Source organism: Ictalurus punctatus, chromosome 4 (genome assembly GCF_001660625.3).
Source record: "Ictalurus punctatus breed USDA103 chromosome 4, Coco_2.0, whole genome shotgun sequence".
In the NCBI taxonomy this organism is placed as follows: Eukaryota; Metazoa; Chordata; class Actinopteri; order Siluriformes; family Ictaluridae; genus Ictalurus; species Ictalurus punctatus.
Window position 1 is genome coordinate 12,637,933 of NC_071284.1, and position 18,029 is coordinate 12,655,961.

The 18,029-nt window shown below is 38.2% G+C and overlaps 1 protein-coding gene across 1 annotated transcript in view; it reads right to left on the bottom strand.

The window, feature by feature from the left end:
- Nucleotides 1-8,967: 8,967 nt before the first annotated feature.
- sf3b3 (splicing factor 3b, subunit 3) overlaps nt 8,968-18,029 on the bottom strand; it is a 35,743-nt gene continuing 26,681 nt past the window's right edge. The window contains exons 19-27 of the mRNA XM_017466405.3: nt 17,065-17,239; nt 16,579-16,784; nt 16,245-16,401; nt 15,815-15,940; nt 12,393-12,605; nt 11,510-11,608; nt 10,817-10,960; nt 10,304-10,408; nt 8,968-9,704 (exon numbers count right to left, since the gene is read on the bottom strand). Of these exons, the coding sequence (XP_017321894.1) occupies nt 9,564-9,704; nt 10,304-10,408; nt 10,817-10,960; nt 11,510-11,608; nt 12,393-12,605; nt 15,815-15,940; nt 16,245-16,401; nt 16,579-16,784; nt 17,065-17,239 (1,366 nt within the window). The 3' untranslated portion in view covers nt 8,968-9,563. The remainder of the gene's footprint in view (nt 9,705-10,303; nt 10,409-10,816; nt 10,961-11,509; nt 11,609-12,392; nt 12,606-15,814; nt 15,941-16,244; nt 16,402-16,578; nt 16,785-17,064; nt 17,240-18,029) is intronic.

Consider the following 18,029-nt stretch of genomic DNA (forward strand, 5'->3'; position numbering starts at 1 on the left):
TTGCGACGTTTTACTTTCACTTTTCAGCTCGTTTAACCCGTCACTGACCAAACCACAGTCTCACTTGTTTATTGATCTGTTCATCTGATCACTGATCTGATCACTCATCTGCTCACTGATCTGATCTCTGATCTACTCACTGATCTGCTCACTCAGCTCCCAGGTCTAAGTGAAACATTAACACCAAGATTCCTGAGCAAATACTTTGCACAGTTGGATTAACTGAATATTAAATGAGTTTAAAGTTAAATGGACCCTTACTGTGATGATTTGAAGTCCACGGTATTAAATGTCCATGGGACGAGATCAGATTTATTGGGACTGCTTTGAAATGTCCACCTTCTCGAAGCTTTGTTACCTTTAAAAACACAAAAAATATGGCGCATTTAAAAAAAAAAAAAAGCATCAAAGTTTTGACTATCTACACGTTAAGGGAAAACCTTTATATAATACAGTAATACGGCAAAGAGGCACTTTTGTCAAAACTGACTGAAAACCATTTTCAGTGACACGATTGATAATTTGGGACACATACAATATTTTCATTGATTTAGACCTTTCATCCTCAATAATTTTTTTTGTGTGTAGAATACCTATTTGTGGCATCAATAAATCAAGCTTCACTTGATTCAGAATCTTCTCCAAATTCATTGTTGATATTGTAATAATATATAAACTCAGCAGAGTATAAAGATGTTGGCCTATTCATTATTTCTTACAACAATAACGTGGCCTTCAATATTTTCCAAATTCTCTCTCTCTCTCTTTATATTGAATATATATATATATATATATATATATATATATATATATATATATATATATATATATATATATATATATATATATATATATTCATTTAAAATAAAGAAATATTATTTTGTTACTTAACTGTTTCTGCAGTTTGGGTTTGAGAGCAGACGATGGACACCTACTCATGGGAAGATTGGCAGCTGTCTTGAAGGCTCTCCATTTGTAAACAACCCTGGTCACTGTAGAATGGTGAATTTCAAATTGTTTGTAGATGGCCTTATAACCCTTCCCAGATTGATGAGCAACTACATTTACTTCCTTGGCATGATGGAGGCACACGCTAAGTACTCCAGCACCTCAGCATGATAAAGGCCACACTTGTTGATAATTATGAACTACATCCACTCTCTTAATGATTGTGGTAGTAGGAAGGGTGTACTTATTTTTCCACACCTTGTTTCTGAATGTTGGTTTACTTGTTGGGAAACAAATGACTACATTTTTTTTTTTTTTTTTGTAGTCACCTGAGGTTATTTGTTTGTTTATAGAAGATGGTGAGGACCACACAATTGTTATTTTGGCCCTGATTTAAATATAAAAACATATAATTTAAGTAGGGTGCACTTTCTTTTTCCCTTGACTGTATATATCGATAATTCAGGAAGTAACTGCAGTTACTAGTTACTACTACACAAAATTTCCACTGAAACAGAAAGTTTCAGACAAAAGTCCTTCTGCAGAGTGCTTCTAAGGCTGTAGTGAAGTACAGACTTAAAAAAAAAAAAAAAAAAAAAAAAAGGACAGAGTTTTATATAATCTTTCCTTGGTGTCATTATACACTGTAATAAATGTATCATAGTTAGGGTTGGGTTAAAGATGACTCATATAATCACATGTGAAAAACATGTGAATACATGTCTTAAATTTACAGTTTGGTCATTTGGGATAACTTGTTTCAGGTTAATTGGAACAGTCTTACTGGGTTTTCCAGTAAAGTAAAACACACTTACATTAATTGAATCTTATTGAATTAACCCAGCCCTGACTAGGATACATTCCTGTTAAAGATACATCTTAGATTACAAAAAACATGTGTACATAATTTGAACTAGTATTATGCTTATTTTGTTACAGTAGTACATCTTATGTATATATGCATCATAAGTATGTGGACGGTATTGTCAACTGTTTGTTTGATGCTTACAACACCCTCTTAAATGATGTTATATGAATTAAGTCAGGTTACTTCTATCATGCACTGTACTGCAAGAGCTGTTTTGACTTTCACTTATCAGGGCAAGAAAATCCCTGCTACAATTAAGCTTATGTGCCAATGTACCTGAATTCACCGAATATAGTGTCTAACCTTACTTTTCCCATCATGACATATTATTTACATGATGTCATGTGTTTACTTGAATTCACATGTGCAATTTCATGGCAAGCACCTTCACATTTTTGCTTGTGAAATGCACCTTCATCTTATCACTCACATATTTACTCACATAATCAAAAAACATAGGAGAACATGTGAAGTGTATGAGATTTTTCCTTAAGAGTAACTCCAGTCTTCATTTGTGTCCAGGCCTACATACAACACTGACTGTGTTAATTTAACCCTTCAAAAGCTTAAAGCACCTCTGTGTCTATTACAACCCCAATTCCAAAAAGTTGGGACGCTGTGTATAATGTAAATAAAACCAGAATGCAATGATTTGCAAATCTCATAAACCCATGTGTTATTCCAGCCTTTTGTTGCCCCGTCCCAACTTTTTTGAGACGTGTTGCAGCCATCAAATTCAAAATTAGCTTACTTTTTTTTCTTAAAATCGTGCATTAACTCAGTTTAAACATTTACGTTTTTCTATGTTCTATTATGAATAAAGTGGGTTTATGAGATTTGCAAATCATTGCATTCTGTTTTTACTTACATTATACACAGCGTCCCAACGTCTTTGGAATCGGGGTTGTATTAATATTCCAAGGCAACAGAGCAAAATCCCAGGTGCCCTTACAGAAAAATCACGCATTTCATGTGATCATACTTTTTTTTTTTACGTCATTATGTAATATATGGTCACATGAAAAGCATGTGAAGGTGCAGTTGATCATGCTATGTGAATTCAAGTAAGCATGAGACATTATGTTAATGATATTTAACTACATGTGAAAAATAAAACCATGTGAAAATCAAGTGAAGTTAAGTGGGTTTTTAAATGAATCATCTGAAAAAAAAATCGTATGCAGAAAATAAAACATACACAGCATGTGAAAAAAATGTGTGAAACAGAACATGAAGTGGCTGAATATACTTGTGTAAAAATCACATGTAAAGCATGAGTATTCACATGTGACTTTTCATAAGGGTGAAGAATCATCCATTTAGTCAGAGTAAATCTTAAACTTCCAGAGGAGTTAAATTGGAAGGAGGACAGAGGAATGGAGCATAAGCCTTAGTATAAAATTGTTGGGGGTGGTCCAACCCCTTCTGCTTGAGGGTCCCCAGTCTGATCCTGAGCTCAGGTTATTGTCTGAATGGGTTTTCACGTGGTGTTCTCTTTTTCTCTGGGTTTTCCAGTTTTCTCCCTCCTCCCAAAATCATGGATGTAGGTGGACTGGCTATGTTAAATTGCTAATCAGGTGGCTACTGACGATAAATTAGTGACTGAAACTGTTGGTCACAATAGCTAAAAAATGGACACTGGACCTGTAGGCCTGCATGAATTTTCAGGTTGAAAGTAAAGGTTTATTTATTTATTTATTTATAAACAAGTACTACACCAACAACCACAATACTCAATGTTAGACAGCTTGAGTTTTTTTTGGACAATTCAGAAAGAAAGAGTGTATTAATGCTTACGTTCTTAAAGAAGTACAACCAATGTGAAAAACTAATTGCCCCCTCTTAAACTTAAAATCTGGTTGTGCCACCTTTATCAGCAATAACTGCATCCAAACGCTTCTGATAACTGGAAATCAATCTTTCACTTACTTCTAGGACTAAGACTTACTCCTATGCTTTAGATCATTGTCTTGCTGCATAATCCAGTTGTGCTTGAGTTTCAACTTGCAGACTGAAGACCAGACATTCTCCTTTATGATTTTCTGGTAGAGAGCAGAATTCATGTTTGCCTCAATTATTGCAAGTTGACCAGTCCCCACACCATCACACTTCCACCACCATGCTTGACTATAGGTATGTTCTTTTTGTGGAATTCTGTGTTTGGTTTACACCAGATATAAAGGGACACCTGTCTCCCAAACAGTTCCAATTTCAACTCATCAATCTATAGAACATTCTCTTAAAAGGATCATCAAAGTGTGTTTTTGCAAAACTCAACTGTGCCTTAATGTTATTCTGGGTTAACAGTGGTTTTCACCTCACCACACTTCCATGGAAGCCATTTTTGCCCAGTGTCTTACTGATAATGGAGTCATGAACAGTCACCTTTACTGATGAAAGAGGGGCCTGTAAGTCTTTTGATGTTGTCCTTGGCTGTTTTTTGACTTCCTGGATGAGTTATTGCTGTGGTATTGGAAGAATTTTGGACGGTCAGTCACTTCTGGGAAGTTTCACTACTACCCCAAGTTTTTCCATTTGGAGATAATGGCTCCTGTTGTGGTTCTTTGGAGTCCCAGAGCCTTTGAAATAGCTTTGTAACCCTTCCCAGACTGATGTATCACCTTCTTCCACATAATTTCTGGAATTTGTTTCAATTTTGACATAGTGTGTTATTGGGTAAGACCTTTTAACCAACTTCATGCTGTTGTAACAGTTCTATTTAAGTGTTGATTTGATAGAACAGGGTTTACAGTAATCAGGTCCGGTTGTGTCTAGTCCAGCTGGACCCCATTATGAATGCTGTTTCATAGATTTTGGGAATTAGTAACTATGGGGACAAATACATTTTCACACAGGTCCAGCTGGTATTGGTCAACTTTTTTACTGCAATATATAATATTATCATTTAAAAACTGTATTTTGTGTTTACTGCCATTGATCTTGGATTTTGTTTTAATTTCTGAAACAATTTAGTCTGAGATATACACAAAAACAAGAAATCAGGATGGGGCATGTACTTTTTCACAGCACTGTACACAGTATGTGAAAAATGTGTGAAACATAGAACATGAATTTTCTGAAAATTCACCTGATTTTTCACGTGACATTTCTGTATGGGTAAATCTTAACCTTCCAGAGGAGTAAAATTGGAGGGAGGACAGAGGAGGAAACAGCAAGCACAGCTGAGCTCTAGGACTGTAATTGACTGTGTAAATATTGAAGTAGTACAAGTTTATATTGCTTTATAGTAACATCCTTTCATTTTGAAGTCGGAAAAACATGTCAAGTATGTTAACTGCTGTGACCATTAAAGCAAAACAGTCTAAGGGGTTTGCTATATTAGGTATCTCTTCTAGAAAATATTTATCGCATTTTGGTGTATACTTTACGTCTGATCACCACCATGTAGGTAGTAAATTAATCTCTTAAGACAGAAATATAGGCTCAAAAAATGAAATAAAGTTGTTTCAATTGCATTTCATGATCATTTTTAAGAACTTGTAAAAACTTAATTTTTCTTGATTTTTTTTTTAGTTTAAACTTCTCTCACCTTGGTTTATTTTCAACTTGGTTAACAGTTTCCTACATTACCAACAATGCTGTTTGACTACCTGCTGATAGTGATGCCAATGGCATTTAACCTTTACTTAATTGGTATCTAAAGAGATGATGCAGCAGTGCTTTAATTCATTAGTCTTTCCAGCTCTCTCACCTCATCATCTATATCCTCTGCTCTGTATTCTGGAACTTGGTTCTGGGATTTGGAGAACGTTTGCGTCTAATTGCTGCGACACTGAACGTCACTGGAAAAAGGTGAGTGACAAAACAATCTCTTACTCTTTTAATTTTAGGAGCTAACTGTGAAATATGACTGTTATCCCTTATTATTGAGATTTTAAACTGCATGTTAGCAAAGTCCCCCTGGGACATCAGTACTGTGAACTTTCATCCATCCATGCATCTTCTATACCGCTTATTCTTTTCAGCCTATCCCAGGGAGCATCAGGCACAAGGCGTGGTACACCCTGGACAGGGTGCCAATCCATCGCAGGGCACAATCACATACACACTCACACACTCATTCATACACTACAGACACTTTGGACATGCCAATCAACCTACCATGCATGTCTTTGGACTGGGGGAGGAAACCGGAGTACCCGGAGGAAACCCCCGCAGCACGGGGAGAACATGCAAACTCCGCACACACATGGTCACGGTGAGAATTGAACCCCCGACCCTGGAGGTGTGAGGCAAATTTGCTAACCACTAAGCCTCCGTGCGCTTGCACTGTGAACTTCACACAGGAATAACAGGTTAGCACCAGAATCGCTAAGCACATCACACATATTGCAATATAAAGACATTTAATGTGTTTCAGGGTGAACTATTGCTTTATTTAGGGCTACACTACCTTCTAAGGCCCAATTTAACTCCAACTTTTTACACATTTACTTCTACACACAACGCTTTTAATTCAGCACCAAGCTTATTTGTGAGTTGCTGCATTGTAATAATCATCTGGTCCAATTAGAAACATGATTTAAAAACAAAACAAAACAAAAAAATCCAATCAAACCTTATATTTGTCTGTACACACCCCCACATCTCGCTCTCTCCACAAAGCCGCGGGCTGCCCACAAACGCCCACCTGCCCACATTACTAATTCCTTCCGTACATTCATTGCGGTTAAGAGACTGCTAAGAATGTCAAGCTGGGCAAAGTTCCTTAAAAACCTTATTTTGTGAGGCTGCTTGAAGTGGGCTAAGCCTGCCTGCCTGCCTACCACACAAGTATATTCAGCTTACTACTCTGGCCGTGTAATGCCAAAACCACATTGCCTTGAGTCTGGCTCTTCTCAGGCACAGGCTGATATCCTGCTTATTCTGTACTCCCAATAATCCATACTAATTAGTTTGTTGAGTTTCAACTAATAGAAACTAATTGAACTTTCCAACTAATTGAAAGTAGACCAGAGGGGGATTCTGTGAACCCCAGCCCAAGCCAAGACACCATGGGTCACACTAAACATGATGTAAACTGGGAAAACCCGGAGGGATAAGCATGAACGAGATGTCTTTAAATCCCTATTTCACTGACATGACATCATGTCCCTTCCTGTAGTCACTCCACTCACTGCTGCTATCAGCTCTGTTTACAGAGACGGAATCATTCTTGTTTTCATCTTCTATAGTTAGGGATCCTCCTGTAGATTCTGTACTTTCAGAGACATGTATAGACCTGCATGGATCCACAGGACCTGATGTTAACTTATCTTTTTTAAAATGGGTCATAGCCATCTTCATCTGTTCCATAAATATCACCTGCCGAAGGGTTTTTTTTTTTTTTCTTATTAAAATGTCCCAGTCATAAGAGTCATCTTTTTCTAGGTGCCACCTGTTAACACTTAGAAATAAAACTTTTATTTAGGCGACATATTTTTAAAACTGCATCCTAGTTATGAATCATCGATACTATATATTGGACCACCCAAATTGTTGGGGGTGGTCCAACTCCTCCAGCTCTAAAGGTCCCCAGTCTCATCTTGAGCTCAGGTTACTGTCTCCCACCACCCAAAAAAATGCATGTAGGTGGATTTGCTATGTTAAATTGCCTTAGGTATGAATGAGTGTGTGAATGTGTGCACATGGTGCTCTGTTATGGGCGGGTGTCTCATGGAGGGGGGAATTTCCACCTCACACTCAGTATTCCTGGGATAGCCTCCAGATCCACTGTGACCACAACCCGGATTAAAGTGGTTACTAGAGATGAATTAGTGACTGAAACCGTTGGTCATAATAGCTATAAAACAGACACTGGACCCTTAAGCCTGCATGAATTTTAAGGATGAAATCCAAAAGTTTTTATTTTATTTATTTTTAAAACAAGTACTTCCAAACACATTACTCAATGTTAGACGGCTTTAGTTTTTTTTGGACCATACAGAAGAGCTACACTAAAGTAAGAGAGTTAATACACAGAGTTAAGTGTATTAACTCTCTTACATTCTTAAAGGGTAAACTCCACCCACCCTCAGACCACTGTAAAAGCACCATTTTGTGACTCTCACACCATACTATTTAGAGACACCTCTTATAATTACATGAGCACAAAATCAATAGCGGTGAACCAGACACCACTGTAATCCCAAACAAATAGGTCATGGGAATGTTGCACACATTCTTTTCGTCTTATGATTCACACTTTCACATGTGACTTTCTAACATTTATTTTTACATGATAAATGTTCACATGATAGGACATCTGGTTTTGTCATGGTCAGAAATTAGATACAGATCATGTGAAATGGACCTTCACCTTCACATTATTTTCACATGGGATAACACTCATATTACATAACTATAAATGTGATCATGTCACGTGCATGTGATGATTGTAAAGGATTTTTTTTCAAGCCATTGGGGGGTGGGGGGGATGGACCTAAAAACAAACAAAAATCCAATATACACCTGTGCATAGGCCAAAAATAAGTTCCAGAATCTGCCAACCCAATACAATTTTCTCTGGCATACGTAGCCTTTACATTTTGGATATATTTCACTAAAATGATGGACAAATCCAAAGGGTTAAGCTTTGAAAAAATTTTTAATCCTACCAATAACCTCATACAAGTCGCCAGGTTTACACCCTCAGTCAAAACTGACTGGCACTACAGAGCGGAACACCACACAGGATCCAAAACAAATACTGACTGGCAAAAAAAAATATCGAGTTTAAACTAGATTTAAATGTGTTTTTCTTAAAACAAAGTTTACAGACAAAGCTTCTTTACAACTCTAATATATACAAACATTCCTGAGGCCTTACTAGACAAACTTCACAGATGGATCGTTTTATAGAATTACTGGGACTGCAGGCCACAAGCAACAGACTTTAAGTAGTGTGACTGGCTGGGGAAATAAAGGTTTCCACACTTTACACCGGTAGCTTAACTATAACGTGAGGAAAGCATGACCAGAACACAAGACACGAGAGAAAAGAGCAATTCAGGTTGGAGGGGTTGCACTGAGGAATCCTGTCTACCTGTGTGATCAGTTACACGTGTAAAGGGACAGTATTCTTTACATGACCCATTTTCTACCCAAAGCCCAACAAAGGTGACAAAGATCAAAACTGACTGAACACCAAATTGAATTAAAAAAACATTTATTTACAAAATTCTGACATCAATTTTACAAATAGTATTTCATTTGGTACAGTCTTAAAAAGAAGTGTGGGTAATGGGTTTAATATGGGCAACAGGCCCAAGTTGGGGGGGGGGGGGGGGGGGGGGGGCGATTACAACCACAAACACCGCACTGTTCCTCTGTAAAGACAGCTATTTTTTTTTTTTTTTTGCAAATTCCACCATCATTTGGAACAATGACATGTAAGAGCGATACTATTTTCAACCTCCAAATGAACTAAACTTGTTGCTAAATATGAAATCTTATCAAACAATAAAAATCAGACATCATTTCAAACATTGGCAGCAGAAAAAGTATTGTCCAACATGTTCACCTCCTTAGTCTTAACTCTGTTCAAGCCACAACTTAGTCCATGGAATTGAAATCTTCAGCTACACTGCTCAAGGGACATCTCATCTCTCTAATGGGTCCTGTCTCCAACAGTTTTTGGTGCACTCATCCACAATACTGTACTTATATTTATGGCAGAAAGCTTGTGGCTGCACTGAAAAAGTGTGTTTGAAAAAAGGTAATTTGGAGAATAACCTCAACTAGGCTTTTAAAAGGCATAACGTGTGCGGATGTCTTCCAGTTTCTTAGACACTTCTGGTGGTGTGCGGTCCAACTCTTCAGCAACACTTTTCTGCTTGTGGGGATCCATGGAGTTAAACTGCTCACAGAGATCTCCATCAATTACATTCTGCAACACAAACCAGCAACATATACATATAAAATGCAATTTAAAGCACCTTTCAGAACAGTTTTTCCCCTCCTATTTTAAGATTTCCTGTTAGATGTAGAACATGACTCAAAGGCCGTCAAGGGCACTTGTGTGTTTGCTCATAAATTTCCTTTTTGGGTCTCGATTTAATTAATCTTTTTGTAGTAATACTACAGTTCTGCTTTCATTCAAGACAACTGCATTAACAGTGTTGCTCCATTTGTTGTGAGACAGCATTCCTAAACCTACTTAAACTATCTAAACAAATATTCACTCACTGCAATTACACTGGCAAAACTGCCTCAGGTAAAACATGCCTGTGTCTCAGGTCACAAGCTCCCTTTCACTTTTCCCCCTCAGGCAAAATATTACCATACAGTTATAGAGCTTTTAAGAATAACTGTATTACTGTAAGCTGTTGGCATGTTTTCTGATAATGCATTATTGTTTATATGTATATAACCACTACAGACATTACTGTATCCTTTATCATTTAATCGTACTAAGAAATTGCAACACTTGTTAAAAGCGGCTTGCAAAACACTGAATGACAGAGGCTTTCCTGTACGTGTACTAACCTTCACAGGGAAATAATAGGAGCGGAAGCTAAGATGGTCTCGGCCACAAAGTGGAGGAAACTCTGAGCGCATGTGCATTTCTAAGTGCTGGAAGAAGTCATGATCCTGAGGGCACAGAAAACAATATTAATATGAATGGGGTTTATTTACATGCAAAAAAACACACAAATATACATAAAATTTATTATTATTTTTTAAAATTTAACATTGTGTGCAGATCATTACCAAATTCTAGCCAAAAGTTAATTTAAAAAAAATACATGTTGTGCATTTTTTTTTTTTTTTACTGCTAGGGAACAAAAAACACACTTTTTTGTGCCTCTTTCAATGAATTGTCACCATGACCCTGCAGCTCCTTTTCCCCTTTGAAATAAGAAGCAGCAGAGCACTGAACTGCACACACTGTTTGGACACAATACCAAGCTGTCACTGAGAAAAGGGACAAACGGCCTAGACAGTGCCTTTGACCTTTTTATCAGATGCTTTTGGTTTTCAACAGGAATACAGCCATACCTCATGAGAGGTGAAGGGCACAAGGATGCCAATGCCACCTGAGAGAGTGGTGTACACCAGAGACTCTGAGCCTCCAGGGATGAGCGTGGTCTTCTGTAGTGACAGGACTGTTTCTCCTATGTGATAGTTCATAATTACATCAGCCTGGAACATAAACAAACAGCGTAAGAATGCAGTGGTCATCTGGCCACTAACTTCCCTTTACTGTGCATGCAGCGTGAACACTTCACACTCATCAACACACGTGCTTCTGATAAATTAAGCACTAATACTCATAACCAGTTCATATTAAGGTCATTTGCTAGCATGCACAAGCAAGCTCCTTTTCAATAAGCCAATGTCAACCCACCCTTTCCTCCTCTCACTTGCTTACACACACTCTTGGCATGTGCCTAAATTCCCAACAAGTCATTGGGGCACACTGGGAATTTCCCCCATGTCCACCTAAGCAATTCTAGGACCCTGATTAGATAATAACAGCGTCTGGCATGTGGACAAACGTGGTTTTGGGGTCTTCAGAAACTGACCACAGCACAGACCTAAGCTAACTTCTATGGATGTTTGGGTGTATGCTGAAGTGACCTCAACAACAGCTAGACACAAACACTGACGCAAAAACAGAATCATGGAGGCTGTCTGGTGAAATTTCCCCATGCCTGGGTAACAGAGTGCAAGTTTAACAAAGACCGATACCTTTTGGGAGGCTCCATTGAGCAGGCCTCTGTCCCACAATGCTTTGTTCCCTGTGGGGTCCTCATCCACATCATCACTGGTATTTGGTGGTAGACGAACCTAGCAAACAATTGTCATACACAAGGTTAAATCAGTCATTAATGTTTATAAATGGAACCTAACACTCAGTACATTTACATGGACAACAATAATCCGGTATTAACCCGATTAAGACAATACCCTGTAAAAGAAACTACCATGTAAACAATGATTATTGATGACCTTGATCTGGCTAAAATCATACTTAAAGTAAATACAAATGGAATTAAGATATGTACAGTATTCCTATTTTAGTTACGTTATAGACACGTACACACCTTAATCACACGATTGACATTGTGTGGGAGATTTCGCCAAAATTTTGCGACAGGACACGTACACACACGGCAGAGCTCAACCGTTTGACGGCAAACAAGAGAGCACGGCTGCGTCCAAAATCGTGTACTTACCTGCTATATAGTAGGTACAATGCATGTATTTTGGTAAGTACGCGGTTTCAGATGCAGCACACGGCTTCAAGCAGTCTTCTATTTGCACATATAATATGACAAATAATTAACTGCACTTGAAGACTTCGTAAAAGTAAAAATGAAACACCCAAAACTGTATACGGTACCATAACGAAGACAAACTGTATATCAATACGTGAAGTTCTGGAGGGAACGTCGGACAGCGTGGCTTCGGGACGTAATGACGTGCCGTTAATCGATCTATGTTCTATAACATTAATCACAATATTGTCTTATTCAGAATAAGGTCAATAATTAAGATTATTGCTGTCCATGTAAAAGTACTGACTAAGATTATGTAGCTAAACTGAACGGATTATGGATACGGCACTCACAATACTAATATTCCCAAACTTGTCAGCTGCAGCCATGGTGTCATAGTCGAGCAGACAGGCGGTGGTAACCCAGCGTGGGTTTGTGTCATCAGCAAAGATGATGAGCTGGTTTTCATTGCGCTTGTAGCGCACCCAGAATAGACTTTCTTGGATGTCTGACACAATCACACGCTGGCCAATGGTGTGGATGCCCGTCACCAGGTTAGGAACATGCTTCAAGAATATACAAAAGACAACTGCAGTTTAACATAACATGTAACAGCCTACAAGATAAGTAGGTGCAAAGAAAGCCTTTGACTTTCCTCAGTATAGCTAGTGGAAAATAAAGCACACATGAAAGACAGTTATAATATTTACAAATGACAGAGGCTCGATCCGCGTGACAGTACATGCAAGTCTCTCACAAGAAAAAGGTTCTACCATTATTCAAAAACATCTTTTATCCAGTAACTAATGTACAGACATAGATTATTTAAATACACCCTTGAGTTCTGATAATGCATTACATACAGCTGCTGCACACCACACCAACACCTGGGCAAATATACATAGGTTCTACTTCTTGATAAGAGAAGGGCAAAACAGCACAGGATGGTTTCTCTGGAGGTGAACCAGCGTGTAGTGCACATTTCTCAAACGCTGGTGATGCTGAGATGACTAGTCATCATCACCAGAATACAGAAGATTAAGAGTAAGGATGGTTAATAGTGTTGGAAGGGGGATGTTCTATGTGCTGAAAAAGGTGCCTAATTACCGATGCCTAATTATGGTTAACTAAAAGGTTACATTCGAATGACTACATACAAGCAAATCATTCCATTGCTTAGAAACAAGCAAACATTTACTATTGCAAAAATAAAACTTCTGGTCTGTTCAAGTTCACAGGACTTCATATGTAAAAGTTTATTTTGGCTAGAAATTTTTATTTTCCATTTTAATATATCACTAGAATTACATTGAAGACCTTCACCTTTATGGGGAAACAAATACTGCTAGATTCGATCACATTAATTTTACTCCTACACATGAGCTGTACAAGGGGAAATAACACGCATAAATATAGCTACAAGCAGTGACTGGCAGGTCCAAGCATGAAAGGTGCGAAGGCGGTGCAATCACCCTTTTTACATGTTAAAGGCATGACGAACAGAACATTATACTCATCTTGAATATCATCTTTGCATGAGGCATTTTGGAATTATTAAAGAAGTCTTTCTGATTAAAAAGCGTCATTCATTAAGTGTGTTGCCATGGCATTTCCATTTAAACATATACTCAATAACAGAAATTGTGGATTTTCAATGATGTGAGGCTGCAGTTACAATATTGAAGTGTGAATGTAATGAATTCCTGCTAACATAATGATTCTTTTTTGAGGAGAAAGTAAAAGACTGGTTATTTAAGTCAGTGGTTTTTCAATCCTGATCCGGGGGGTGGGGGGTGATTTAAACCACTGGTTTAAATCTCATATTCTATTGCCAGTTGTTGCCACTACGACAGTGTGTCTTATGTGTATGGGTGGGTGGATGTTAATTACACTGCATTTGAATGGAACATACATGTGAACACCGAGCCACATCCTATGACACAAAGGGAAATTACACACCACCACCTTTTTGGACTGTATCACGGGTTAATTGAACACACTGCCATAAAAAAAAACTATTCAAAATAGCAACATTTTTTCTTGCAGATAAACATGACAGACGTGTTGACATCAAGCTGACAAAATGTGATTGTCGAGCTATAAGCACCACTTATAGTGCCAAGTGGGGTGTTCTCACAATGACTCACTAACCCAGCTGTATACATCACCCTGATTTAACATACATAGTAAGGATGAGATGAAACTTCTAGGAGAATTGAAATTTTTGCTTCATAAGCCTCACCACCTATTGTCCAATTAGTGGCACCATGACAATAAATATTTCCCATAATTTAACATACATGTGAACTACTACACGCGGTGGAATTATGGCACGTTTGTTTGGCATGAGATTAACTGATCACACTACCATGGCAATACAGTTTAAACAATCAAAAATTCCTTTGAAATTTAACACCACATATGTTGATAACATGCTGTCCAAATTTTGCATGAATCTGATGAGGGGTATTTAAAAGATTAGTTTAAAAGCCTCATGTCCTGTTTCCAACTGGTGGTGCTATGACAATGAGTTATTATTGGCATGTGCACATGATTATACCTCATCACTGAACATTCATGAGAATTTTGGGCCACATCACACCATGCACAGAGGAATTATGCTACACTTCCTGTTTGTGTATCATGACATGTTTGACTTAATCGCCACAGCAACACTGTTGCAAACACCAAAAACCCCTTTGCAATTTAATATCATTGATATCATGATGCTAAACGTGGTATGAAATGAATGAATCTTGTAGGAGGACTACATAAGTTTGGTAACTGTAAAAACAAATTCCAAAACAGCTGACTTCCTGTTGAGTGGAGTTAATGAGTGCAATTGTGAAATGTGTTGGTCTTAAATAAAAGACAAAAATGCCAACAAATTGTGTATTATGTTGTTGAAACCGGATGCCCACAATTGAGAGAAATGTCACAGGGTACTAGAGTGTCCCTGGGCCATACCCAAGTCTAATCTTTTGCCAGAAATTGATGGCATTTCACCATGTGAAAACCTGTGTATTAAGTTTTTGAACATGCTAAACACCTCAAAAAATAAAAACATAAATAAGTAAACGAATAATTATTACTTAAAACAATAATACCACCACCTCTATACATCATATTGAAATTAAAGAAAGTATGGATATTGAATTATGTTTTATTACACAAACTTTAAGTCACAAATGGCAAAAGATTTTTTGCCAACATTGTCAGCATTTAGTTTTCTTAACACTCAGTGCAATGGCTATACACCTAACTGGTTATTTTATTTTAGATTATATTTACTTGATATTTAGTGTGTAAATATGAATTGATGGCACTAGCAATTACATAACAGCTTTGCACTGAATAATTGGTACTGTATTGGAGTTTGGTCAATGCTGTGCCTGTTTCAATACATAACTGTGGGTTCTCAAAGTCCTGGTACAGCTCCAGTCTCCGACTATAAAATGACCCCTTATTTGTGTAGACTCTTTAGTCTGCAAGGTCCTGACCCCCAGATGCTGTAACTACTAGGATTGGAGTTCCCAGCAAAACGCAGCTCACAAGATTTTAAATAAAGATTATACTTCTCTTTCTGGAAGGACTTACATTCTTTGGCAAACAAATAATTAGACTTATTTAATGAAGCAAAATGATTTAAAAATCACAAAGCAAAGTGACTGTACACTGTATAAACATTCATTTGTATGTGTTCTCAATCACTGCTGAGCTCTCATTTCCTTCCCAATACACAATCCAGTGTAAGGGCCCCTATTTGCCTGCTTACCTTGTTCTCACACTTGCGGAGCAGCTTCTTTTTGCCAAGGTCATAGATGCGCAGCAGTTTGCCGACCCCCACCAACACTCTGCCCTGGAAGGGGGCGATGGCCAGGGGCACATCCTCCACTGGGGTCTGCCAGCACAGCATATTAAAATTAGCTCATTCTGGTAGTACAAACTCAATGAACAATCATTATCATGTGAAGGTATAAAAAATAAAAAGGCTATAACATTGCTTTGGAAGAACAGTGATTAGGTAGGAACACAAACACAAAGGTTTCTTTTAGCTCACAGATGTTTGTCAGTCCAATAATGGTTATATGACCTTTATTGATTATTGAAGAAAGATTTGTAGGGGATTTCATTTTTCACCCACAAACTCACAGATGGGCCTGAATAGTAGTCAGTTTTGTAGAGTTATTTCCCCTTGAACTCACCTTGTGTACAAACTCCAGCTTTTCACCACCTCCTACCAGGCGGTAGGTATAAATGTAGCCACCGCCCACTGAGCGTGGGTTAAGGATCATGTCTCTTGCCACACCCACCAACACATACCAGTCATCACCTCCATTGGCAAAGCGACAAACAGCCACACTGAAGACAGAGAGAAAGAGGGAGAGGGATATTGCAATGCACAGAACTACAGTCAAAACCACTCAAATATTCAAGAATGTATTCCTCTCAATCAATTTCATTCCACCGATTACTCCAAATGCACGGTCAGCTCTTTCCCCCATTGCACGCACGTTCCCAACATTTCCCATGGATTACCTAAAGGCTGCTTCATTCTGCTCCAGCTGAACCAAATCCAGGGTGTTGCCCTGGATGGGGTTGATCAGGCGCACCAGTGAGGCCCACTGTCCTGAGCCAGCCTTTGGGGCACCAAAGATGGCTTCTGGAAGGTTCTCGTTCAAAAAGGCAGCAGCCATTTCTGCAGCCAGCTCCCTCTCATCCTCTCCGGCAGCCTCCACCATTTCCTACAAACAGAAAAATAGCACTCAGGAATTTCCAGTGTTTGTTTTGGCTGTGATCTTTGAGCATACAAAGTGTGGTTCTTGGCTTATAAAACACTCAGCATGCATAATTAGTCACTGAACCAATGAGAAGACCAACTATCAACAAACACAAACAACTTCCAATACAGAGAACTTTGATTTAGCTAATGCTTCCCTACCAAATGTAAAGCCATCATTGAGAGAATCAGCCTAAGTCAACTCAAAGCTGAAATGTCAATCCCATCACGCACTGTGCCCTCACCTCTGCCATCTGCTGCTTGCGCTGGGCCTTGGTGGCTTCAGTGTAAGCATTGTGGTCAGTTTCAATGAGGACCAAGTTGTTGGTCTCTGGGTGAATGACAAATCTGCGTGGTGTATACTGGAGCGGAAAAGCTACCTGATTAAAAACAGCACCCAGCTTCTCCAGAGCCAGAATTCTGTCAGAGGAGGGGGGGGGAGCAAAAGTGAAAGTAGACTTCATTAACAATCAATATGTCAGCAATGTTTAGAACACCAAGTGCAACCCAAATACCCTTTAAAGATAGAGATCTGAATTATACACCAAAATGATATTTAAATACATACTTCAGTAAGTCTAATGGTAAACATGCACTAGAAAATTTCAGTATAACACACAAGTGTAAAGAGGCACATGTTCAGGAGAAAATAGAGAATTGATATAAACAAACCTGCTTCATTTAATATTTAGTTGGACAACCCATGTTAAGATTTTCCACAGTGGGGGGGGGGGGGGGGGGGACTGACTCAAACAGAAACAACTCGGGCAAAGAGCAATTATGCCAAGGTAGAAAACAGACTGTCAGATTAGATTAACCCTCCTGTTGGGGAAAAAAGTTCCATCCGTTATGTTATGGGTCAGAATGACTTCCACATTTGAAATACACACAAAAACAGCAAAGAACAGTTTTAAAACAGTAAACCTTTGTCCGAGACAAGGTATAAAAAGAGATATTTGCATACAAGATCATGATCTTAAATGAGGAAAGTCAAAAAAAAAAAAAAAAAAAAAAAAAAAAAAAAAATCAGAGAAAGAGAGATTAACCAGTATTTCAGACATTTCAAATGTGGAAATGGGAGGGTTAACTTAGATATTAGTCAGAAGTAAATGCCATGCATTTTCTGACTGATAGCAGCCTAGGTTGGATTTTAGATGGTGGTTACTGGTTCACAAAGTCAGCTTAATTATTAGTCCAACATTTTTCAAAA